The sequence below is a fragment of the Caretta caretta genome, chromosome 16 (assembly GCF_965140235.1).
Source record: "Caretta caretta isolate rCarCar2 chromosome 16, rCarCar1.hap1, whole genome shotgun sequence".
Lineage (NCBI taxonomy): Eukaryota > Metazoa > Chordata > Testudines > Cheloniidae > Caretta > Caretta caretta.
This window is the reverse complement of record NC_134221.1, coordinates 20935068-20959938: the sequence shown is the minus strand read 5'-3', so window position 1 is coordinate 20959938 and position 24871 is coordinate 20935068. Positions and strand designations below refer to the sequence as shown.

General features: G+C 42.1%; 1 protein-coding gene and 1 long non-coding RNA gene across 6 annotated transcripts in view; one reads left to right on the top strand and one right to left on the bottom strand.

Moving 5' to 3' along the window:
• The window catches only part of LOC125623405 (uncharacterized), a 46559-nt gene extending 41242 nt beyond the window's left edge, over positions 1 to 5317 (bottom strand). For both annotated transcript variants that reach the window (XR_007352992.2, XR_007352993.2), the window contains exon 1: positions 4877 to 5317. This is a non-coding gene — a long non-coding RNA (uncharacterized LOC125623405). The remainder of the gene's footprint in view (positions 1 to 4876) is intronic.
• Positions 1 to 19268, top strand: part of TRAF1 (TNF receptor associated factor 1) — a 56109-nt gene extending 36841 nt beyond the window's left edge. For all 4 annotated transcript variants that reach the window (XM_075120613.1, XM_075120612.1, XM_048822722.2 and 1 more), the window contains 8 exons: positions 274 to 372; positions 3432 to 3593; positions 8982 to 9053; positions 10257 to 10322; positions 11111 to 11557; positions 12087 to 12264; positions 13547 to 13695; positions 15006 to 19268. In XM_075120613.1, the coding sequence (XP_074976714.1) occupies positions 274 to 372; positions 3432 to 3593; positions 8982 to 9053; positions 10257 to 10322; positions 11111 to 11557; positions 12087 to 12264; positions 13547 to 13695; positions 15006 to 15224 (1392 nt within the window). In that variant the 3' untranslated portion in view covers positions 15225 to 19268. The remainder of the gene's footprint in view (positions 1 to 273; positions 373 to 3431; positions 3594 to 8981; positions 9054 to 10256; positions 10323 to 11110; positions 11558 to 12086; positions 12265 to 13546; positions 13696 to 15005) is intronic.
• Positions 19269 to 24871: the final 5603 nt, after the last annotated feature.

Genomic DNA, 24871 nt, shown 5'->3' with positions numbered 1-24871 from the left:
GGAAGGGCACATTTTTATTTTTAATAAATTAAAATCACCTCAAATCATTTAATTTTTGAGCTATAAGAAACAAATAATAGAATTTCACAATCCTTTGGGCTTTTCCTATATACTCGTTAAACTAAATAATATTTTTGCAGAAGATTAAACATAAAAGAAAAAAAATCAAGGTTTATGAAGGTATAAAGTCCCAGCCTGTTCCCATCTTATAGCTGCTGTTTGGATCATTTTATTGACCAGTGTTTGACTGCCCATCTTGTTGTTAATTTCCAGGCTTTCAGTGATGCTGCCATTAATAAAGAGATTTCTGAATTCAAAGTGCACTGTGGGACCCGTGGATGCAGTTGGTCTGGTATCATGAAAAATTTTGAAGTAAGTTTAAAGACGACAGTTTCATCTTCCATATTGTGTCTCATAAGTGTGCAGTGGGGTTTTGCTAGTGGGGATGAACATTGTGTCAGGGAGGCATGTTCCTGTGATGTTAGAAAAACATGGGGATTTAGGACCCGATTCTGCAGTCCATCCTTATTCAGCAAAGCACTTACGTACATGAATAAATGTGTGTGTCTTAAGCACATGCCTAAAGTTAAGCATGTGCTTAAGTGTTTTCCTGTATTGGGGTCACAAAGAGAATGAAGCAAACTCTTTAGCTGGTGTAAGTCAGTGAAGCTTCATTGAAGCTCAAAAGAGTTATAGTAATTTATACCCGCTGAGGATTTGATCCAGTGATGAATGAAAGTCAGTGAAAATTTCCCATTGATGTCAATGGGGTTTAGATCAGACCCAACATGTTTTGAATGATGGTGAAGCGTACATTATAAAAATGCATGTGTGTGTGTTTGTGTAGCGGTGTCTGTTCCAGGACATTAGAGAGACAAAGTGGGTGAGGTAATACATTCACCTGGAATGGTCCCTTGAAATATGTGTTAACTACTTACGCTAAACAATATGTTCCACCTTGTGTTTGGCAGTCACACTCTGAATGAGTTTTGCAGATCTGAAGAAGAGTTCTGTGTGGCTTGAAAGCTTATCTCTCTCCCCAACAGAAGTTGGTCCAACAAAAGACATGACTCCACCCACCTTGTCTCTCTAAAAATGCGTGTGTCAGCTGTAGGTTTTCCAGTAGGTTTGAGTATAACATTATGGGCAAGGACCTTGTAAGTAACCCTCAATGAAGCCCATAATACCCTGATCTCCAAACTATTATTAGGAGCAATGTGCTTCCTATGTTTTTGTAAGAAAAATAAATCTCCCAGAGTAATATTTGGGAGGCAGTGCTTATGGGGATATTGGCACAACAAGGGAAACAGAAAATAGACTTAGAAAGAAAAACATAGCTGTCTGACTCCTGTTTATTTTGAATGTTACAGTCTTTCTTTAAATACTCATGTGAAATGATAAAGGTGAAATAGACAGACAGTGTTTCAGAATCTGCTACATGTACAACAATCATAAAAGAAAATTCAAGCCAATATGTAAATAGCACAGAGGGGGCTGACCCTCTCTGCATAATCTTGAGGACAAAAGAGGGCTTCGTAGTTAAATGGAGCTGTAGCTAATGGCCTCTTTCCACCCAGTTTAGAAGTGGAATGTGGTGTGCAGTCAGTCTCTGTATATGAGGAGCCGCAGAGATGCTGCTGTCATATCTTTCCTTTATTTGCTAATTTTGCACACATTTTCCGTTTGTCTGTTCTCCTTTAAAGAAAACTCTACCCCGTTTTGCTCAGTGCCATAGTTCTGAGAGTTCAAAAGGTGCCAGGACCTCTCTCAGCATGAATACACCGAAAAATGGATTTGAAAACAAGGCATGTGATTAAAATTGACATTTCTGAGTTCACTGCTGGAACAGTTATCTTGCTTTAAAAAAAAAAAATCATTTGTGACATGGTCAGTGTGAGAGCCTCAGTGAAAGAGACTGTAATAAACTAGTTTTACTCCTGCTTCAACGCTTGATGAAGTATCAGGAAAATAAGGTGTAAGGCCCAATTCCGTGAGGTGCTGAGCACATCTAGGGATGTGTTGAGTGTGCCAACTTCCTCTGGAGTCGCTGGTACCTTATCGGACTGGGCCATAATGTCTAGACAATAAACGTTTTGTATAAGTATGGAACATTTAGGGCCAGATTCTCTGTTGGTAGAAATCAGCATAGTTCCATGACATCAATAAAGCTACACTGATTTACATCAGAGGAGGATCTGGCTCTAAAAAGTTTTTGATTTAGACAATTAAACCAGGTTGATTGTAAATTCAAAAACACTCGATTGTTTTAAAGCTGAGCAGCATTACAGGATTTTATAGAGACCTTGGCACAAGGCCCCTTATAAATTATTGTTATTCTCCATTATAATTACTGAAAGTTCCAGTAGTTCAAACTATTTATATTGTAGACGTAAATCTTCTACTCTGCACCCTTTTCCTCCATGCATTGCGATTGTTGCAGTGAGGTGTTATAATCAGGGTAATGTTAAAGGGACGCTGTTGATCACATTTGGCCTCAAAATTTAGATTTTTGTAAAATAAGATTTTACAGAACTTCAGGCCAGTAGAAATGTTTCCATTATATTTTGTAAACAATTAAATATTCCCCTATAGACAACAATTAAATAGACTTAATTGATTTTCATTGTATGAGCTGAGAGAAGTGCAAATAGTGATAAATAAACTCAATTTAAGAATTCTTTTGAACACCGTTACGAACCATGACGAAGTTGTGTACTGGAGGCTGTGACAGGATGTCCTTTCATCTACCCTGCATAGAGGGATAGGGCTATTCTGCTGGCTCATCTTGCCATCCAGAACAGTTTGATCTCATTATTGCTCATTTGCTCTCTGACCAGAGAAGATAAAAAGTCAGGGAGTCTCTCAGGCAAGGAGATAGGCTGGTGCTGAGACAAAGGAAGACCCTTAAAAGCCAGCTCAGGAGAGAGCTCGCACTCAACTTTGTGTGTGTTGTTTTAAATTAAGAATAAAACAAAGCCCCAGGAGCGAGGTGAGTTTTGGACAGTGACCTGGCTGCGACTACGTCAACACTTGGAGCTGGACACGCTCACGCAAGCTACAGTACTAGCATTGCCATAGTAGCACGGGCAGTGGGGAGTGGGGGCCATGGACTAGCTGCCCTGAGTAGGGATCCCAGGGGTCCGGTTGAGGTTTGTGCTGGGGGGTGTCTAGCCTGTGCTGCCGTCACCCCTGATACCGCGGCTACACCTCTATTTTTAGTGCACTAGCTCAATAAGAGCTAGTACGAGTACATCAGCTTAAGCCGGGAATCACACTCCCAGTTCTGTGTGTCAGACAATGGGGTGGGGGAATTTGCCTATTCACAGAGGGCACATGGTGCAAAGAAGATTCATGCAGGCAGAATGGAGGACATTTGTAGACACACGTATCTGTGCAGGGTTACATCTTGGTTTATAACTTTCAACTTTCAGGACCATCAGAGCCTATGTGAATATGCTTTAATCCCTTGCCATACCGGCTGTGGACAAATGGTGATGAGAAAGAAACTTGCAGATCATTTGGAGAATGGATGTGTTAATAACATGACCGCATGCCAGAAATGTAAACGGAGGTTATCCAGTAACGAGTACCAAGTAAGAAGATTTATTTGGCTTAAAACAAAATAAGGGTTTTATAATTGTATCTTGAATATTCCACAGCTTTCACAGCTGTCTGATTAAATATTTCCTCCTTGTTTCGTTAAAGTTATGTAGCTGGAGAATGTTTCATTTTTCTGACTTTGCTAACTTTTCAACTGCAGTGTAATGTTCCATGATGCATTTGCTGGAAAAACAGGAGGGTGTATTTGACCATCCTTATGCGGTGTTACGAGAAAGAGAGAAACTGTGTGTGTGCTCATTTCAGTTGGGGGGAGGGCAGCACTTCTTGCCATGCTCTAGCTCCCCTTCCAACCAGCACACCTTAGTGTGAAGAGGATAAGAAATGCAGCCAGAAAACCACAGAAAGATCCAGAGTTTAGATTTTTTTTAACTTAATTCAAAATTGGCCAATAAATTAGCAAGTTTGTATAGCAGATTTTATTCAGACAATATTTATACTAGATGCCATCGGCTTTAACTTTATTTTGGGGAAGTTCTATGGCCTGCCTTATACAGGAGGTCACACTCGATCATCACAATGGTCCCCTCTGGCCTTGGAATCTACTAACTTTCCAAATCAACGGTATCTGTGGATCCCAGGCAGAGCCCAATGCAGTGACTACATTGTAAATTCATTCTGAAATCTCTCTCTTATCTGTAGCATTTAGGACTGTTCAGGCATATTTAATTTTGTTTATATGTTTACATTATGCTTATCACTGTTGTAATTGAGGACCTTTCAATACATATAAAATGAAGACCCCCCCACCAGATGTGTCTGTCGAAAGTCAGTCCAGGTTAAAAAACAAAACCCAACAAAAACTTCCCTGCCCCAATGGTAACTGATCATTTGTTTTCTTTGATTACTGTGCCAGGTCCATGCAGGTTGCTATCACTCTAATTTAAATGCATTTCTCACTTCCTGCTTAGAATTTCTTACAAGAGGGCAACCTTATATCAGACGCGTAACTAATTCTTTATTCTAAAAAATTACCCCAGTGCCTTTGATTCCATCCTTTTTGTGTGTGCACCACAGTACAGTAGGTTGTGCTGATGGGGGTGGCCTAAGGACAATACACTAGCTGATATATAGTACACTGTGTGGCTGAAGGCAGAAACAGCGTAGCTGGGTGGAGTTAAAGGGATGGGAAGATAGTTGCTGATCTATACAGATAGCTTAGCTGGTACACATCTTATCATCGTCTTTTTAATTGTAAAAGTTCATGATAAAACTCCTAAGCCAAAAGCAGTAGCAGGATATATAAGAACTGTCATACCTGTATCATTGCTAAAGCTGCAGTAACTGTTTTGATTTGCGTTGAAAGTTCTCAAAATGTAGTTCAGTTCTCTAGCTGTAGACTCTGTGATCTCTTAGCCTGCAGACTAGGGATGCTGCAGAGGCTGCACTCAGCTTGCAGGTTGGGATGGAGGACTGAAAAGTGTTGACCCTCCAGGTGGTTTAAGGAGAATCATTGTCCGGCTAGGAATTACATCCTGGAAGGACGGCCATTTCGACAGAGATGGTGGGAGAGTTGTAATGTGGAAGGCTCCAACAGGATAGTGAGGGGAAAAATAACGATGGGCACGTTTCCATGTCACATTTGTCACTAATTGCTCGCCGCCTTTGCAGTCTTGCCAAGAACTGAACAGGTTATGGAGACTCAACTCCCCTCTCATTTCTATGGAAGTGGTCTCTCCGTAGCAGGAATGAGGCACACTCGCTGGGAAAGATTGTGTAGGAAGCTTGCACAGCTGCTGCTCGTTTTTCACCAGTTCCGTGGCGGAGGGGAGGGAGGGGAGATGGGAGAGGGAATAGCTGACTTCAGCCTGCTGGGCTGTCAAACAGGCACTTTCTACCACTAGTATGTCAGTGAGTGTTTCAAAAAGAGCAAACAACTGAAAGTGGAAACATCTAACCACTTTAACCCTTCTGAAAGTGCAGGAGGCATACTGATACTCTGTTACCTGGAGAGAGAGGTCTGAGCACGGTGTTTTGATTCACCTTGCTCCTCTCTTCAGATGTGTGTGATACAGTAGGTTTGCCTTCAGAGGTTATTTGGTTTCTTTTTTCCCATGGTGAAGAATTGTTTTCATTTCCTTCGTCCTGTTTAATCTGTTATCTAATACGGTTTTTTGTTAGGAAATCTTGGCAACCTGGTAGGGAGACTGGCCTTGAAATGTTGCCTTCCATGTATCAGTAGTTCCCGTATTCCGTTTCGCAAGTATGTAATCTATGAGAAGAAGCTGTTTGCATCTCTTTTATTTTTATAACCTGGAGTATTTTCCACTGAAAACAATTTCAGTGCAGCTGGAATCAATTTTTTACCCTAATTGACAACAGGGAATATAAAATAGGAGCTCCTCTGCCTAGTCTAATGCAGGTCAGTAGCAACCAAACGTTGCTACCATTTGCTGATTCCTTGGTGGCCTATATGAAGTGAGTTTAATACCCTTAACCCTAGCACAAAAAATGCCTTCCCAAATGACAACCTCTTTGTCAGCTTCAGCAAAGAACTCAAGGAATGAATGAGCTATGGAGACTGGAATGCCTTCTCAACAGGGCCAGGGAGTTGGTACATAGGCAGGTCAGGGTGTGGACACTTGTTCAGCCACCACCTGTGCTTTGCTTGTTCTGTGAATAGTGTGTCCCAGTCTCCAGAGCAGACACCAGCTCAACACTCCATGAATCCTGGTTTAAAAGATTAAAAGGGGAGTGGGGAAGAGAGAGGGATGCTCTGCTTCTCCGCTGCTTCAGAGCCTCTGCTTGAGGTTGTGAGCCACTTGCCATGTGTGGAGGGAAGAGTTGCAAGGAGATTTGTGTTCTGCCAACCCGCTCTCAACAATGTGTAATTGTCCTAATGCATTATGGGTGTTTTTCATCTGTCCTGAATATGAGGTGAGAAGACTGGACAGAATAGACCCATGATCTGATCTACGGTAGCAAATCCCTTCCGATTTCCATCACCTCTATCTGTTACTGGAATGATGGAGACGGTATTTGTGATCTGGCTACAGACCAGTCCTGTGGGAAATCATGTTTGCTGTACCATGTCGTGAACCAGGTTCATTTGCTTTTTGAAAGCCTGTTTAATGCTTATAAAATTGTAATTTCACAGATTATATGATCTGATTAGCTAAATTTGAGGCTATTGGTATGCTAGCTCTGTTTATGTGCCCAAACTTCATTTACCCAGAATACTCTAGGAGCAAATAGAAAACCCTATCAGATACGTGACTTTCTCCTCTGTATAATTCTTAGCATCCAGATTCAGCATGTTTCAGACTTGTGTTAATGGCAGCTTTTATATGTCAATCTTACGTTCATTTGATTTTGGGTTCCACCATATCAAAAAAGAAACTGAAAAGGACAAAGTTGCATGAACAAACAGACTAGGATAAAGAATAAAACAAAGGCACATTATAAATAATGTCTGAGATATAGAGTGTTCAGAAAGTGCCAAGGGGAGAGGAAAGACCTCTGGATGTGTTTTTGTGGAGCTAAAATGGGGACCTCGGGACGCTTTGCAGAGAAGATACTTTGTGGGTTCCTGGAACTGCAATGCTATACGAACTTTCCAGACTGCTAAAGAAAATGTACTGGTGAGCAAAGGCGTTTATAAAGATGAAAGATGAAACCTCTGAATAGTTTGAATTGAAAGCTTGAGAGTCGCTATGTTAAAATACACAAACTACAGTCATGGTATGAACCAGTGTCTGGGGATTATTTTCCCCATCTCTTTTGAGCCAAGAGGGTCAGGGAGTTTCATGTTAGCACTAATGCATTCTGCATTAGCACATCATGTCAGGAACCTCCGGCCTTCAGTGTGTTAGTGAATGAGATCTGAGACAGCTCTGAACATAAACCCAAGCTATATGAAGCCAATGCATGGAGAGTTTATATGTATATTTGCTTTCTGGTCCACAGTTCACCTGCATGTAACCGCATATAAATGCGATTATTAGGGTTGAACTGAGTGAGACTAGTACATTGCCTAGACTGAGTTTTCCAGGAATACTGTGTGAAGCATCTGTAAGTCATTTCTGAAAGTGCTGGGCCCCACATGTGAAACATCACACTCTGTACTTTCACTTAACAGGTACCACATCTGGCACTCCCTGACTGAAAATACCTACTATGCGAGGAAGAAGAGTAATTGGCTTAGCAGTTTAGCTTGGGAAATCTCTAGGTCTGCAGTTTATCATACAGTGGACAGCAGCAATTAATATTAGTTCTTTAGTCCAAGTTTCTGAACATTATTCCCTGTAAAGAAAAGCTTGAGAACTCTACAGAGATACACAGAAAGGTTTTGCAAATCTTTCTCCCATAATATGGCATTAGTGCTGTTCTCCTCCCTTCTGATTATCTTTTAGAAAGAAGTTTTGTTCAGAAAAGATCCCCCCATAGCAAACAACCAGTGAGCTTTATTGCTGGGTTGAAGGCCATTAAAATATAACAAGAAAAGAGAGAAATACATTACAACTATATTGGGGCAGGGGGGCATATCCCATGGTTCTTTGTGTTGCAGGAAGATGAGCTGCTCTTTGATTCTTTTCATGTGAATTGTGGAAGAACTTTTCTGTCCATCTGGGTACCCTGGGAGAATTGTGGGCAAGCACTGGAGGACTATCAGCACTTGAATGGTTCAGCCTGCATCCTCCTGCAAAGTGGGTGGGCAGGTTACCAGTCTAAATGAGAGCCTCACCCAGCCTTCAGCCTACCCTAGGATGGGCCAGCTAGCTCAGGCTGAATGTGCCACTAAACTCGAGCCAGAGTTTTTTGTGTGTGGATGGGAGGGTGGGTTAGGCACAACACCCGAATAAGAGCCCAGGTTAATTCTGCAGTAAAAGCATATTCTTAAGGTCAATGGACTTCCCTGATCTTTGGAGAAAGGTTTAGTTTCCTTAAGACCTACTTAACTCACTCAAACCATGTGAAAGTGAATAGAGGTCAGTACTATTTTAATTTATGCTTTCCCCCCAGCTCTTTGTCATGTAAATTACACTTCCTGAGACTCCCTTATGCTTCAAATGTGTGGACATTGGTAGGTCTAAGGAAGACTACATAAGTGCAAGGGAATCTAAGTTACTGTTGGCATACCGCTGCTGAATTTGGCTGTGCAAGGTTAAGTGACTTGCCCCAGGCCTCCTAGTAAATCTGTTCCAGAAACAGGGTTTGAATGTGCAACTCTTATTTGCTAGCTCAGACCTGATTCAGTTTACCGGAGGCTCTCAGCAAGTAACTTCACCAGAGCTCACTTTTCTGTAAAATGGGGATAATATGACGTAATACACAAAGAGATTGTATTTCATAGAGACCTAGGTAAGGAAGCATCATGATTTTAGCATTGTATGCAACACTCTGTCGTCTTACTTTAATGACAGAAGCACACATGTGAAGGCAATTCATCGAAGGAACAAAAACGGATGCACACAGAAGGACCATCAAAGGAAAAGGTAGGTAAAACGTGAAAGGGCAACGTATTGTTTTTGTTCTGTTCCTTGAAGTGCCAGCTCTTCATCTGGCTGACTCAAGCAACTTCATGGCATCTCCGTATGGCAACAGTAGCCGGGAGCTTTTCACATCCGAAGATCAGTTGTGCTGATTCACCCTCACCACCCCCTTATTTAGGATTTCTCCTAAAACCTTGGAAGTTTTGTTTGTTTGTTTACTTCCTTTTCAACACTCAGGGGAAATCTGGTGAGCAATACAAGTGCTGTTCCAACACAGATGACACTAAATAACTTCTTAAAAAGACATGTGCCTTTGGGTGCAGAGGGAGAGGGCTGGATTCTAATCTCAGACCCCTTGGTGTGATAGAGAATGGGTCACCCTTTAGAGTGTGTTGCAAAGCACACTTCTCCATGCTTCTCTGGGAAGAGCAAAGTTAAGGATTTTGAGTTACTGGGCGTGGGGTCTTATTCTTTGTGGTTGGCTTCTTTAATATGGTGGTGGGGGGGGATGTTATAGAGGAGTTGTCACCTGCTGATGATTGTGGTTTTATTATATTGTATTATTTTTGGGTCTATGTTATACTGAGACTTGGGAGGGAGTCTTTGTATTTGTATTAAGGATATTAATCCTTGTTTTGTTTTTAGTGTGTGTACAGCACGTAGGGCTTGAATAGGCACTTGGTTGCATGCAAGGCTGTGTTGGGGGTAATCCACCATCATCCCTCTTGCCCCATGTGTTAGTGGATTTCCCAGATTTGAGTGCTGCAGAAAGTGGCCCTTCTTAGTGATATATAAAATCAACAGTACTTAAGAAGCTTGCAGTGCAGGCCATTGTTACAGGCATCCACAACAGAATATAATTACTGTCAGCATAGGCTAGATATGTCCTTGGTTGTGGTCTCAATCCCACCTGCTCAAATTTCAGGACACCGGTGACTAGAGATGGAACCTAGGCCTCACACATGGCAGTGCATGACAAAATCGCTTGGTCATCAGTTCAAGACTTGGTGATTTGTCCGGCAGCATGTAAATGAATTACCTTTGGTTTTGCTATACAGTGTGAGGCCAGACCCTCAGTGAGGTTGCTCCATAGACTTCAATGGAACTACCCTGATTTACACCAACTGAGGATCTGGCCTAGTGGATTGTAGTACATAATGAAACCCTTGACATTGGTACTTATTATTTTGTGGCTGTTTTTAACAGAACCATTCAACGACATTGAACAGCAAAGAGGGTTGCCGGTTTTCTGAGATTGGCTGCTCGTTTAGGGTGAGTAAAATGCTGCCTGCACCTATTCTGGAAGGTCTCCAGTAATGTACAGTCGCTACACTCCAGCTGCTGGCGTGAACCAGCCCAGGCACTAAACCGAGGGTGGTTTCATTTGGTTGGGTTTTTTGTTTGTTTTTTTGGTAAAGGGGTAAAACTTAACCTCTTCTGGCAAAAAAGAAGGGAAGAGCATGGAACTGGATTTTGACTGTCACAGTTCATAGGAGTGAAATTCAGCGGGGGATACACTGCAGGAGAAAAAGTATCTTCTACTCAGATTAAAAAGGGCGGTTCTGTAATTATTATAATTCTACAGCTATATCAGGTTTGATACTCTGTCACGTGTCAAACAGTCTCTGCAAGGTAACTGTATCCCCCACAGCATTAACTGGTTTCTAAATTCTGCTTTGGATTTTAGTGTGCTCTTACTGCCTTGTAAATAGACATGGCTCCTATATTTTGTGTGCAGTGCATGTGTTAAGTATTGATCGACTTGCGAATCTAGCTGTTTATTTGCATGGCACCTTGTTAAGTGGAGGAATTTTGAACAACTGTTTTCTTGTTAATGTAGCATATGTACATATCATACACACACAACCGCCCAGGAGCTAGGCAGCCTGTTGCTCTCCTTTGAAGTCTGGTGCTATGGAGTCAGGCCTGTATCCTGAAGGCCTTACTTGGGTTTATCTCCCATGAAGTTGATGGGAGTGTTGCCTGAATAAAGGCTAAATGAGGATTTGTCCCTAAGTCAGTTACTTTAGTTCAATGATCGCGTCTTCTCCTCTCAATAGGGCAGCAAAGAGAAGACAAAAGAGCATGAAAAGACTGCAGTGGGGACCCACTTAATGATGCTGCTGCAGCATATAAAGCAACTGAAGGCCAGTTTGTGCCCTGCTGGTGGAGCTGCAAATGGCATCATCCCACACTTAGCTACAGCAGAGTCTAAAGTGAAGGGTTTGGAAAGAAAAGTCTCCGATCTCCAGATCCAAGGGGCCCTGGAAGTCAGTGGAGATCTGGAAGTGGACTGTTTTCCTGGCTCATCTGTTTGTGAGGAAGAGTCAAGTCTGCAACGGCTAGTAAGGGAGAAAGTGATTTCTGAGCTGGAAAACAAGTTGCATGTGTTTGAGAATATTGTGGCGGTGCTCAACAAGGAGGTGGAGACCTCTAACCTAGAGATCGCAGCCTTTCGGAGGAAGAGTGGACTTGATCAAGGTGTAATACAAAGCCTGGAATTGAAGGTAAACATTTATTATGACCGTGTGTCTATGTTCAGTTTGTGTAGTTAGTAAATATACAGAAGAATCATGGAGGGTGGGTAGGCATGGTCCAAACACAGGAATGGGAGCGAGGAACTCTTGAGTTCTAATCCCATCTCCAAAACTCCCTCTGTAGCTTTGGTAACATTTTCAAACCTTGGTTTCTAAAGTAGACCTCTAAACCCATGTGTAGGCACCTAAAAGGTATGGAGAATTAGGGGTGCTCAGCATTTCTTGGATTCAGGTCATAAGAGAGCAAGGCACCTTGAATCAGATACAGCACGATCCTCTTAAACCAACATTGTGCATTTTAAAAGTTACTTCTCGAGGTGTTTTTGCCTTCTATAATAATTAGTACATGAGGTTTAAAAAAAAAAAAGTGCGCGCGCGCACACACAACTCTCCATAGTGTGAGGCACAGGTGAGAGTCCTTGCATTATTGGACTGCCTTTGCAGCAGAAAGTCCTCTAGAGAGAACAGAGTGGGTTTGAACAGGAATAATTTTTTCCAGATTGCAGAGCTGCACCGATGTCTGGCGCAGAAAGATGCAGGCCTGAGCAAACTCCATAAGCGTCTCCAGTCTTTCGAACAAGCGTCCTACGATGGAGTCTTTTTATGGAAAATTACAGATGTCAGCAGAAAATACCACGACTCTGTGACTGGACGAGTAGTCAGCTTATTTTCCCCAGGTAAAAAACATCAAGTATACACACTCCAGTAAAATCCAGCTCTTGAAAACCCAGCTGTTGTCTCAAGAATGATGCTCTTATCTGCTCTTTTGACCAGTGATTCTTTAAAATAGTGCCCAGATCTAAGACACTATTTATAAAAGGACACACTAGTTCTGTCTGTTTATAATACAAGGCAACTTCTGCTCTGTAGTTATAGTTTGACCCTCTCTACCTCAGGATTGTAAGGGAAGGGTGCCCAAAGGGCAAAATACAGGGCCAAGTGCCTAACCCAAGCAGCCATGTTTGATGCTGGGATACTTGTAGCATGGCTGGCTGTGTGGATGTCCAGCCAGTCTTCAGAGGCTACTTCAGCCTAGTGTCACTGGTCTGACCGTAGCTGAATGTTAAAACGCCTGTATGCTGACCTTCACTAGTGTACCTACAACTGCTTCTGCACTCATGTTTTCTTTTCTGTTAGCCGTAGCAGTGCATATGTAGAAACGGGATTTATTTTTTTCTGCAAAAAATTGTTCTTCCATCGCGGGCACAAATAATAGCAGTGGAGCTGGAAACAGCTTGAATTACAGCCAAAAGTCAGTGACCTAATGGTACAAAGGTCGATATTTGTGCTGGCAAAAAAAATGTCAATGGAATTTTGTGGGCCCCATTTGGACGTGTAAAAAGGGAAGGCACACTCTAGCCCAGCTGAAAAACTTGGCCTAGAAGTATTTAGTTCAGAAAATAAAAGGGTAAAAATAATATAGACAGTGCTGGATCTGATGTCCTCAAATAAGGTATCTAAGAAATGGTTGTGAAACATATGCCGTACAGCCTGATATTGCCCACAAGTTCAGTGTCGCTGCACTGTTTGTTGTACGTGGCCTTTCGTTTCAGTTTATTTGCCCTCTGACTGCTGCTGGTTACAGTGACATCTGCTGGATCTGCATTGCTTCATCCCAAGTAAAGTCATTTGATGTCACTCTGAGAAAGCCCTGAGTGGCTACTGCAATCATTTTCCCCTCAGGAAATGAAGTGATTAGATAAAACATGCGCTTGTGGGTAATTACAGATCAGCTTCACCAACGTCTGAGTCATTCAAAGGGCTTCCCCCACTGGACCTTCAGTGCTTGCAGCTGGAAATCCACAGGGTATTCTATTTAATCTGCCATGCTCATCACCTTGGTCTCAGAGCACCTGTTGCATTTTAAACCTTTTGCATATGTGAGAGCCTAGGAATACAGAATTTTTCAGAGACTGTTGGTAGGCTCTGGCCTGACTAACCACAAGTTCTAATTTTCAGCTTTCTACACTGCAAAGTATGGCTACAAAGTCTGTCTGAGGACTTATCTGAATGGCGATGGAACAGGGAAAGGAACACATGTCTCTCTCTTCTTTGTTGTCATGAAAGGGGAGTATGATGCTCTGCTTCCATGGCCTTTCAAACACAAGGTAAAAAGAACATACTTCTCTTGTTCATAATGCTGAGATACTTAATTCCCCTTTACTGGTTTTTCTGCTGTGGGGTATCACAGCTTTTTTTCTGCTGCATAGAACGTAAGGGTAAAGCAGTCTTCACACCTGATTGCACATTAGAAGCTCAATCCAGCTCCCACAGATGTCAGGCAAAGTCTTTCCACTGAGTTCAATGGAACTGAAGCATGGCTTCATTCCCCTCTCCTATCACTACAAGCCATGCTCTAATCCAAGGGCAGAATTCAGCTTTAAACAGGCTGGGATAGTACCCAAAGATATTGAGATTTTGTGCTTCTGCTCTGTACCATTTGCAAGAACCGAGAATCTCATATATCTCGAAACTCTGGGTTTGTTGTATCTAAAACTTTGTCTGTGATTAAGCCAAAGCCTATCATCATCATTTCTATATCTCCATGTACCTAGATAGTACAGGAAGAGGCTAAAGCACAGGAGCTGGAGTCGGGAGATCTGCATTCTGTTTCCATCTGTGCCATAAACTCCCTCGGGTGATCTTGGGCACCTACTCTGTGTCTTATTTTACCCAGTTGCACATGTAGCTTGATGATCAGCAACAATAATAAAGGAAAGAGAGAAAAGGTTTAATGAGGTTCTGATCCCTGTTTTAACATTGACTCTGGTGTAGCAATAGTTCTGTAAGCCCGTTATATAAATAGCCATAATGCCAACCAGCCAACCAAAGAGAATAACGAATCAAAGGTCAGAATTCATATAACTTTTAAAAGGTGTTTTTATATTTTATATTTCAAGCTAAATGACAGTAAGTTAATAAAAGTAATAATGAGCAGGGGAAATTCTAGACTGTTTACTTTGTTCATCCCTCCTGCATGTTTGCACACAGCAAGTCGATCTGTCTAGTTCAAATCCAAACCACAATGATAGAGTTACTTTAGCAGTCTTAACAAAACTCATGGGTTATTGTTTACATTTTCAGGAGAGGGGGGAGAGGGAAAGTCTTTGCATCATGTAATTCTCCACCTAGACAGAATTTTTGACTTCGTTTTATTTTACAAGTGGCAAAGTTTTAGACATTTGATCTGGGAACCATTATAATCTCCCTTGTTCTCATTAGCTGACCTTGCCAGCTGGGAAACATTGGTTTTAGTTTGCGTTTAGTTTTCGATAGAGTATTCAGCTGTTTTTTGTAGCACATTTGCACTAGTCAAAATGCACAGGGTCCGAATGTTTCTGTGTCTTTGATTTTTGTTTGTTTGTTTTGAAATGCAAGAAATCATTATTGTTCCTTTCTTCCCTCAATTATTTTTCAGGTCACATTTATGATGCTTGACCAGAACAACAGAGAGCATGTAATTGATGCTTTTCGTCCAGACCTGACTTCTGCTTCATTTCAAAGGCCAGTGAGCGACATGAATGTTGCAAGTGGCTGTCCCATGTTCCTCCCTTTGTGCAAATTACAGTCACCCAAATATGCCTATGTCAAAGAAGATACACTTTTCCTTAAGTGTATTATAGAAACAAATTCATAAACCCTGGAATGAGGGTACTTGCCAATATACCCATGCAAAGTCTCTCTAGGGAGAGCCCTCAGCTTGAATCCTTGTGTGTATTTTCATGCCCACACAAAATCCAGTGAGTCAGATCCTGCAGCTCCACTGAAGTCATCTACATCAGCTGCAGATCTACCCATTGTGTTTACTTTCTCCATAGTATCTTAAGCACATTGCCTCATGCCACCAGTACAAATGTCCTGGAGTATGTTGTTGAAAATTATCAAAATAGTGTTTTAAAAAAAACAGTTGATACTCTTAAGTTCCAAACTGAGGGACAGATTCTAGTCAGTCCCAGCACAGGTGCACGTGTGGGGATGGTAGAAGGAGCAAGCCTCTTCTTCCCCCTGCCCACCTGTTTCCCTCCACATGTATACACACATGTCCGGGGCTAGCCAGATTCCTGGTGGAGCATAGCCCCAGCTCCTTTCTTGTGCTCCTGTGGTTGCCAGACTTCTGGAAAGGAAGGGGTAAAGGCTGAGTCTTAACTCCGCACCCTTTGTAGAGAAATGAGTATGCTGTACCCTCTCCAAAGATTTGTATTCTGTCTATCATTGCATTGGGATTCAGATTCTCCAATCAGTCACACACAGAGACATACGCATCGGTGTGTAACTTTGAAAGCAGTGGGTTGTGGCTGAATGTTCATAACTTGAATTCCTTACACTCTATGATATGATTTTGGTGTTTATTTTATACACTGTATAAATATTCTTGCACATTAGCCATGTCATTGTTGGATTCAGCCAGATTTTACTGTGTCATATGAATCATTACGCTGCATCATGTGAGTATGCCTTTGCTCTTACTAAAGGGAGGAGCTTGACTAAAGTAGGTGAGAAGAGGGAGTTCCCATTGTGGCCCTCAACATATTCCTACGTGCATCAAGAACCCCACATCCACTAGTTCAAGCAGCAGATAAATTCCGTCTGTGGGGTTTTTTAAGTGCTCAATCACTTTCTGAAACTCCAGGGCAAGTGACTTTATTGTACAATATTTATTTATTTTATCTTTTTTCTTTATTTTTTAATGTACTCTGATGATGGGACCTTCCTCTGGGTCACAGTAATTTTTAAAATGTTGCAGTGGAAATGCTCACTAGAAAAGTTTGTGGCATTTATTTTTTTAAATAAAGCTAAGGAATGAATAACAAAAATTGTAAAGCTGGGAAGGCTGGCAGCTATTATATAATATGTATATTGGGTTCAAATACAACCCTTTATCCCAAAGAGAAAGTTACAAACACCCCCTTTGTCTCTACCCCATTCTTTCTCCATCGCTAGTCCCCTGACCTCATAGCCTCATCATCACCTGCTCTCCCTTCTTACAGGCCATTCTGGGTGGATTCAGTGAAGTTCTTTTTGCTTTTGTTGCATGAGTTCCTGAACTTTCAGCCAAAACCATTGCAGCCTGTTTATCTTAGGGTTTTCTGTATCACTGATCACTATAGTATCTAAGCACTTGGGATTTATGCCAATTCTTATGCACGTGAGTAACTTTACACATGAATAGCCCCTTTGACGTCTATGGGAGTTCTCATATGAGTAAAGTTACTCATGTGTTTAAGTTTAGCCCCAGTGGACCACTGAGAGGATTTTGAACCCAGTACACTTTAACCACTGATTAAATCCTGTCATGGGTTCACAGACTCTCTCACAGCTACAGTTACTCCCTGCTGAGAGCAAACTGAAAAACAGACACTGAGAAGAATGGAGTGATGGAACAAAACATCAACGAAGAAAGAGGAATGACTACATGGTAGCAATTGGCCAGGGAAAACAGAAAATACACTTCCATATAAGATGAGGAAGAGAAGGAGAGAGACTGCAATTCTCCAATAGGTTGCAGAGCAATGAATTATTTTTGGATTGATGCTGTAACTCACAAGATTGCAGTGGTAACTCTTGTCCCAGTCAAATTGTTTGAAAGCCCAAATACTGCAAACAATCCTCCTGGTGCCACACCAGAGGAGTCTCTGCTTGGTACTGCAGTGCACTCCTGCAGGGCTGTGGGAATTAACTTTCACTGTATAGGTCAGAAAATCTGGGAAAATCTTTCCAATGTCATTTAACCCTCTTTCATGGAAAGTCCGATGGACAGGGATTGTGAAGGAAAATTTTGGAATACTGAAGTGTAATTCCAAAGATCTGCCATTGAATCTGAAATCTTCAAAGAATGACAGGACTTGTGCCGCAACGCAGAAAGAGAAGCATATCAAAGCCCCATTGCTTGGGACATTGGAAACTAGCATTTACCAATATCTTCAGGTGAACAATTTGGCACAAGCAGGACACTGGACAATAGTTAAACTAATGGATCTTTTCTATTACTGATTTCTACAGGGCCTTTGAACTCTGCAAGTCAAGTTTCCACTAAAGCAATCCTAAAGAGCAATGTAATAAGCCTTAATAGACACTGCATTATTTACAGTACTAGTGAAGTGAAGGAGGATGAAGGATAGTTAAGCACTGGAATAGGTTACTGGGGAGGATGTAGAATTCCCATTCTTGGAGGTATTTAAGACTATGGGAGACAAACTTCTGTCAGGGATGGTCTAGCTATACTTAGTCCTGCCTCAGTCCTGGGGGTTCAACTAGATGACTCCTTGAGGTCCCTTCCAGCCTGACAATTAAATAATTCTATGAAATGCACTCCTAGATGTAGGGTCATAATTGCCTTTAACACTGACGGGAGTTATAAATGTTTATTAAGAGGACAATAGATCTTTGAATAGAGTATAGAAAGCAAACTGCCAAAGCACATCAGACTATAGCCTTTAAAAAGCTCCAGTGAGTATTCCTATGGAATCTCTTTGCAACCTCCACTTCTCTGTAACAAGTTACACATGGTAAGTAGCACCTCTGCGCTTGGGATGCTTGGAAGTTGTCATGCATTTATCAGTTAATCGAGTGAATCAGTTCCACAGAGAAATCTGTATTCAGCAGACTAAAGGGCTTCAAGACGTGAAGTATACAATGAAAGACATTCTGGAGCCACTGTGGAATAGCCTGCTTCATTCACAGTAAATCAGCAGCACTGTTTTACATGTGATTTATAAGGGCTGACTCTGCCTGACATGATTATTTTAAAATGTGGACTTTAAAATACTGCCTATAAGTGCTGAATTTTTAGTAGTGCTTAGGAACGTGATAGAAGGGTGGCAGGAAAAAATAGTTCTGAGTTGTAATTAAAAACAACTTGTGTTAATATTGTGAGGAAAATCTGAGCCATTTGCTTTTTATAGAAATGGATTTTAAAATTCACTCCTTGCAGAAAATGGTTATCAGATAATTCAGATGCAAAACAAAATATTTAAAGAGATACTGTCAGCACCCTAACGTGAATTTGGGCAGGAGAAGGGCACAGAGTTCATAATATAACCCCCAATCCTGAATTAGATCAGCTTCCAGGATCAGGGCCCAAGAGAGTGAAATGGTTTCATTAAATTGTTTTATTCGTTTTAATCAATGAAAGCTTTTTTCATGCAAAAATATTTTCCTGAGCAGTGCTGGATGCCCAAATATCCCAGTGCTGTCCCTGATTCACGAGAAACAGATGAAACTGTTTGTCTGCTTTTATTGTGCAAGCTGAGTGAAATGCAAATCGTAGTTAGACATGCAGCAGAAATGGTGAAAAGTCCTTTTGCTCTTAATAATCTAAAGTGTTTTTGCTGACCCAGGGTTGGATTTTTCAAATCCCTTGTTTTTATCTTGACAGTGCCCTTTTCAATAATTAGTTGTAATGAAATATCAAATTTCCAAAAACTACAGACAAATAACTGAATAAGCTTGCTTATGAAGGAGTTGGGTGTTCTCTCGCTCTCTCTTTTCTAGGCTTAATATTTTGCAAGTATGTTCAAAATGTTTTTTTAGGGGCAGAAAAGTATTTTTCCTGGAATGTCAGTTCATATGACCACTGTGAAGTAGTATGTGGGGAAAAAAATACTCTTTTAACTATCTGTGTAATTTTAGAAAGTGGAGTTTTTACATCAGCCATCCATATTTTCATGCTGTTTATTTATTTCCCGAATAAAGCTAATTTAATCTAAAAAAATGTGTGGGTTGATTTAAAAAATGGGGGTAACTGAATGACAGCCATTATTATAGCAGTTTATTTACAGACACAGCTGAGCGCCCATATTTATATGTTAGTAGGACCCACTGGCCTCAACCAAAGTAAGGCTCCTGTTATGCTCGGCACTGCACAGATACATATGAACAGATCGTCTGTGTCCTGAAGAGCTTAAAATCTAAATGAACCAGACACACAGTCAGTGGGAGAAAGGAAGTGTTGTTATCCTCCTTTTACAGTGGGGGAATTGAGGCCCAAAAAGATGAAGTGACTTGTCCAAAGTCACACAGGAAATCAGTGGCAGAGTTGAGAACTGAAACCCAAAAGATCTCCAGAGTCCCATTCCAGTACCTTAATGACAGGCCATCTTTTCCTCTCTGGTGGTGCAGGAGGGTAACATGTAACATTTTTATTTGCTGCAATACTGGATAAGTTTAAATATAAATGTTTTGTGTCTTTCTAAGCTAATACAATTCTAGGAAAGCTACAAAGGGTCATATGGTGCATCTGTCTCTCTTTTACTCAGCAGTGGGAGGGGAACCAGCTTCAGTCAGGACTGACTGTGTACGGACTTCTACATGTTCCCCGGGCAGGTTTGGTGGGAAGGGAATAACCCAGAGGAACCTAGCTAGATGCAATGCCCCCTCCGACTCCAAGGAGCCAGCACCCCGGAGAGGGGCGTCAATTGAGGAGGAGGGGAAAGCATGCTGCAGGGATGGGTGTCTCTCCTCCTGTATGCCTCCTGTTCAGATTGAAGGCCACGGGCACATAGGGGAGCGGGCGGCCCACAAACCATTACTCAGGCAAACACCTCTCCCCACCCAAGAAGTGCTGCATTCTCCTGTGAATCAGTGTAACCCCACCTACATCAATATGGTTGCTCTGGTGGAACTGAGAGGAGAAGCTGGTCCAGTGTGAGTTCTGCCTGGAGGAATACTGCAGGCTTTGGCTTTGCCAGGATATGTTAAGAACCTCCTTGCTACTGCTGCAGACTGAAAAGGTGGTGGGAGCAGAGGGGGAGGGGAAAGCAGTTGATCCTACAAGAATTACTGCAGAGTAAGATAATGGCAGAGCTCTGCTTGGTTGCCATGGGAGTTGAAGTTGCTCCATACCTGTGTAAGCCTTCCTTCGCCCTCCCTGATTAGGGATCTACTTCTGCACCAGGGCTTTTTAATTAGCTGCTCTTGCTGCTTTTACGTACAGTTGGCAGCTATTTCTCAGGAAGGATTTGCTGCTGCCTTATGCTTCTTTTTTTTAAACTTCGCTTTTTAAAAATTTCCCCTGTACAGCTGTCAGCATAAAAAGAAAGAGCAAAGTGACATGTGCGTGTGCATGTGACAGAATAGACTCTAAAGGGTAAAGAATGAATGACTTCTTGGAATTTCTGTGCCTTTGCCTCCTATGATTTTATTATTAAAAATTATAGCGATTTTCCAAATCACATAAACAGTGAGTGTCCCATTAATGGCAGGAGTCTCAAATTACTTTAGATTGGAGATTAAATCAAACAGAAACAGAGCAAATTGCAAGAGCGGGGCCATCCAAACCTAGCTGAAAAAAGACTCCAGAGGGTGGGAGGTGGTATGCTGGGACTCCTATGGGCCAGATTCTGCCCTGTCACACCAAAGCAACCCCAGAGGTTTCAGTGTATAAATGAGAATAGACAAAGGAACCTGCTTGTAGAGGCAAATCCGGCTGCCTCCCACCATGACCCCTCCCCTCTGTGAGTGTGGAGGTCCCACAGAGTGGACATGGGCAAGGGCGTGGGAGCCCATATGTGTGACACTCAGCCTTGGCTCTCTGCATGCTTTTGTAGGGAGAGGTCAGGGGGCGAGTCCCCAAGGGAGCATCAGCCGCTACTCCCCACTTAGAAGGGTGGAGATCAAGATGGAAGGGGGCCTGTCTCATGTGACGTGCAACTTTCCACTCATGCCCAGACCTAACCCTGCCTTACTTCAGCTGGGGGAGAACATGTCTGGCATTCTGGACAGCTGCTGGTCAGCTGATACATCTTGACCTGTTTTCCCCCAAAACCCCACATGAATATTTCCACAGCTTCACACCACAGGAGCAGGATAGCCTGGCCCAAGGAATCAAATAAATACTTTCACTTCTGATTGTAGTGGCTTAAACAATATAATTCATGGCTGCAGCATGGGAGATGGGAGTGAGATGCACAGTAATATCTGTTCCTAGAAGAGCCCATGAAAAACCTGAGAGAACATTAAAATACTCCAGTTTCTTCTAACTAAATGAAGTTCATGCCAGGTTCATTCATAAAGTGCTGATTAACTTTTAATATGTCATAAATTGTCACAGCTAAGCAATTCACAAATAGGCTATATAAGGCTTCTAAGTTTTGATGTTTGTTTTTCTCTCAATAAACTCAATGTTTATTTTGGCTAATTTTCCAAAGGTATATTTTGGGGGTTTAAATTAATGTCCAAAGTGTTTTTCAGTTTTTATCTGTTAAAAACAATTTTAAAAGTTAGTTGTTGAAGCATTTTAGTAGTAATTTGACTTCTAGTTACAGTTTTCAAATTGGGGTGTGCTCTTGGACTTAACACATAGGAAAAGCTATCAGGCTGCATAGTCAGCACGAATTTATTGTTTAACTTCTCAGCACTGATTAGAAGCACTGTGGCTTCTAGTGGTTGGCAAATATTAGCCTGTAGAAGCGTGACCTCTACAGCATGCTTCCGGTGCATCCTGAATTTAAAAATCGCAAGCAACGAGACCAATATTGTCCCATGCTTGTGGGACTATGCAGATCCTCCGAGTAACTTTTGCCAGAGTATAGTAAACAGGCATTCATTATGTTGTGGGTCAGGCCCTCCTCGGGTATAAATTGTAACAACTCCGTTGGACTTCAGTGAAGCAACACTGATGGAGACCAGCTGAAGAACTGACCCCAGTGGTGAGGTGAGAAATCTCCATGTGGAGTAAATATCTGTGAAATCAGGTGGAGGGAAGGTGGAAACTGATGGGGGATTTGCCACTGTCAAGCCCTGAAACTGCAGCGCTGTTACATCGCTGAGTGATAGCTTGACATTATAAGGAAATCAACATAGAGCAAACATTGTCGAACTTTTGACTGAATCATTGGAATAACCGTCCATTCTTTCTTTGGCTTCTATAGATTTAAGGCAAGGCAGATCATGGTTGTCAAGACCTGTCCATCGTGTGTCGTGTGGAACTTTGGAGTCTGACTGTGAGCGCTCTGTTCCATCAAAGAAGCACAAAATACCCAATCCACTGAGGAAAAAAATAGCAGTGAAATCGCAGCTGAACCACAATGTATCTTAGCAACATTTGTTTAGACCTCTCACGAGCTGGTTTCATAGTTCGTTTGAAGACTCCAGGAGCCTAACCTTTACCTACTGCTATGAGCATAGGACGGGCACTCCTGAGTTCTAATCCTAGTTCTGATGCTCTCCAGCCCTTTGGCTTTGAGAAAGCAGTTAGTCTTTCTGTCTCTGTTTCTCCGTCTGGTGATAAAACCTACCACGCAGCATTAACATAGTTGTACAGCTCTTTGATGGTTAAAAATACTATGTCAGTACTATAAAAATGCTAAGAGTTACTGTTCTCACATGCATGCAGTTCACCAGCTTCTAATTTACTCCTTTGTATAAGTGGTTATCTTTCAGTATTTCACTTTTTGGATAGAGATCTTTGTAAGGCATGAAGGAACAGTGTAGACATTTAAAGGCTAGGTGGACATATTACAGAAATAGAATGATTTGGGGACAGGAAGATGTATAGAGCAAACTCAACAACATACAGCTTCTGCATAGTTACACTAGAAAGTGCCAAAGGAACATTTTTTATTTTTTGTAGCGAAACAAATGAATATGGCATGGGAATGGCTTTTTATGTTTCAAAGAGGTGTGTGGGGGTGTGTGACTATGTTGCAATAGCTCAATGATTTTATTATTTCTTTTATTTTTTCTTTTCTAATGGACTGTGATAACTTTTTTTCAGAACAAATCTTGCCAGATCAGCTTGCTGGCTTAAAAAACAAATTTGACTTTTGACAAAATTGGAAAGTGAGTGTGGCTGGAAGTAGGCACGGTGGGTGCCTCATGTCTGGCTTTTAGCAAAGAGTTTGCTAGTGTCTTGCATAATTTCTTCCAGTTGGCTTGGAAGTGAGCAGTGTCAGGGCCAGTGGATCATAAACAAAAGGTGATGATAAGCAGCAACGTCTGGAGTTTTCGGGAAGCCTCCAGTGCATTGTCACAGGAGTTGGTGGTAGGTCTGGACCTGGGTAAGATCAACATCCTTTATCTGGAAGAGGAGGCACACAGCACCTTAAGGAAATTCACCGATGTTGCCAACGTGGGTGAGGGTAGTGGTGCAAACACCAGTGAGGACAGAGAAATTACAAAATGGGGGCTAGACAGGCTAGAAACAGGCAGGAAATAACAAAGGAAGGTTCATATGTCAAGGAAATATACTCTGAACTAAATATTCAGTGGAAGGGAGCCATTGGAAAGCAGCCATGAGGACCAGTAGAGGAAGCACCTGGGATACTAACTTGCAATGCAATATAAGCAGTGGAAAGCATCAATTTGATTTGGGGCTGCATGAGTTGAGACCTCCCATCATGTGGCCTAGAGGAAGCGTTGGTTGTTCTCTCTAGGATTCTGGAGAAAGCACTCCTGAAATATGGCTCACAGTTCTGGGCACCTCAGCCCTAGCAAAATATTGGTGAATTAGAAGGAGATTGGAGAAAAGCAAAAATGAATAATTAGGGGGCAGATGGGAATGATTTAGAAGGAAAGATTAAGAGAGCAAAGTATGAATCACTTGGCTAAGTGAGGGCTATCCATGTACAGATACTTGTATCCTGTAAAATACCCCTGGGGAGAGGATTTGTTAAGAATGGTATGTAGAGCTGGGGAGTGAATTAGGAGTAATGGGATGAAATAAAAGAAGTGAAAATTTTAGCTCAAATGCATCAAAACCTCTAGGCAGTGAGATGTATCAGTCTGCAAAATAGTCTGCTGAGGCCAGTGGTGGGAGCCCCATCACCTGGCTGGCACCTTTAAATCTAGGTTGGATAATGCACTAGAAGATGTACTGCGGGGAAAAATCCCACACTGTGGATGGGATGAGCTCATCGGGTTTTAATATTTCCAATTTCTATGGGCGGTCAATTTGCTGCTTGTGAAGGCTACAGCCAGACCCACTTCTGGGAGAAAGCTTCCCCCCTGCAGCCATAATCTACAGCATCCCTCTACTCCAGTCCCCCTCTGCCCTACCCCCCAACTCCACCTGCATTTCTCAGTCTGACCCACAACATCCTCTGCTGTTTCAGCCCTGATCTCTGCACAACTCTGGCCGTGCATGTCAAGCCTGACTTGAATGTTTCCATGCCTCTCTAGGCAGGGTAGCCCCAACAACATTGCCAGTGCCCCTCAAATGTGACCTGAAGTTCCCCCTGCTATTCCAGTTCTGGGACTCCCCACTGTCTCCCCCGTGCAGTTCTATCCTGACCTGCAGCACCCTCTGATCTCTGCTGCCCTACCCAGGGCTCCTGTACCTCTCTGCCA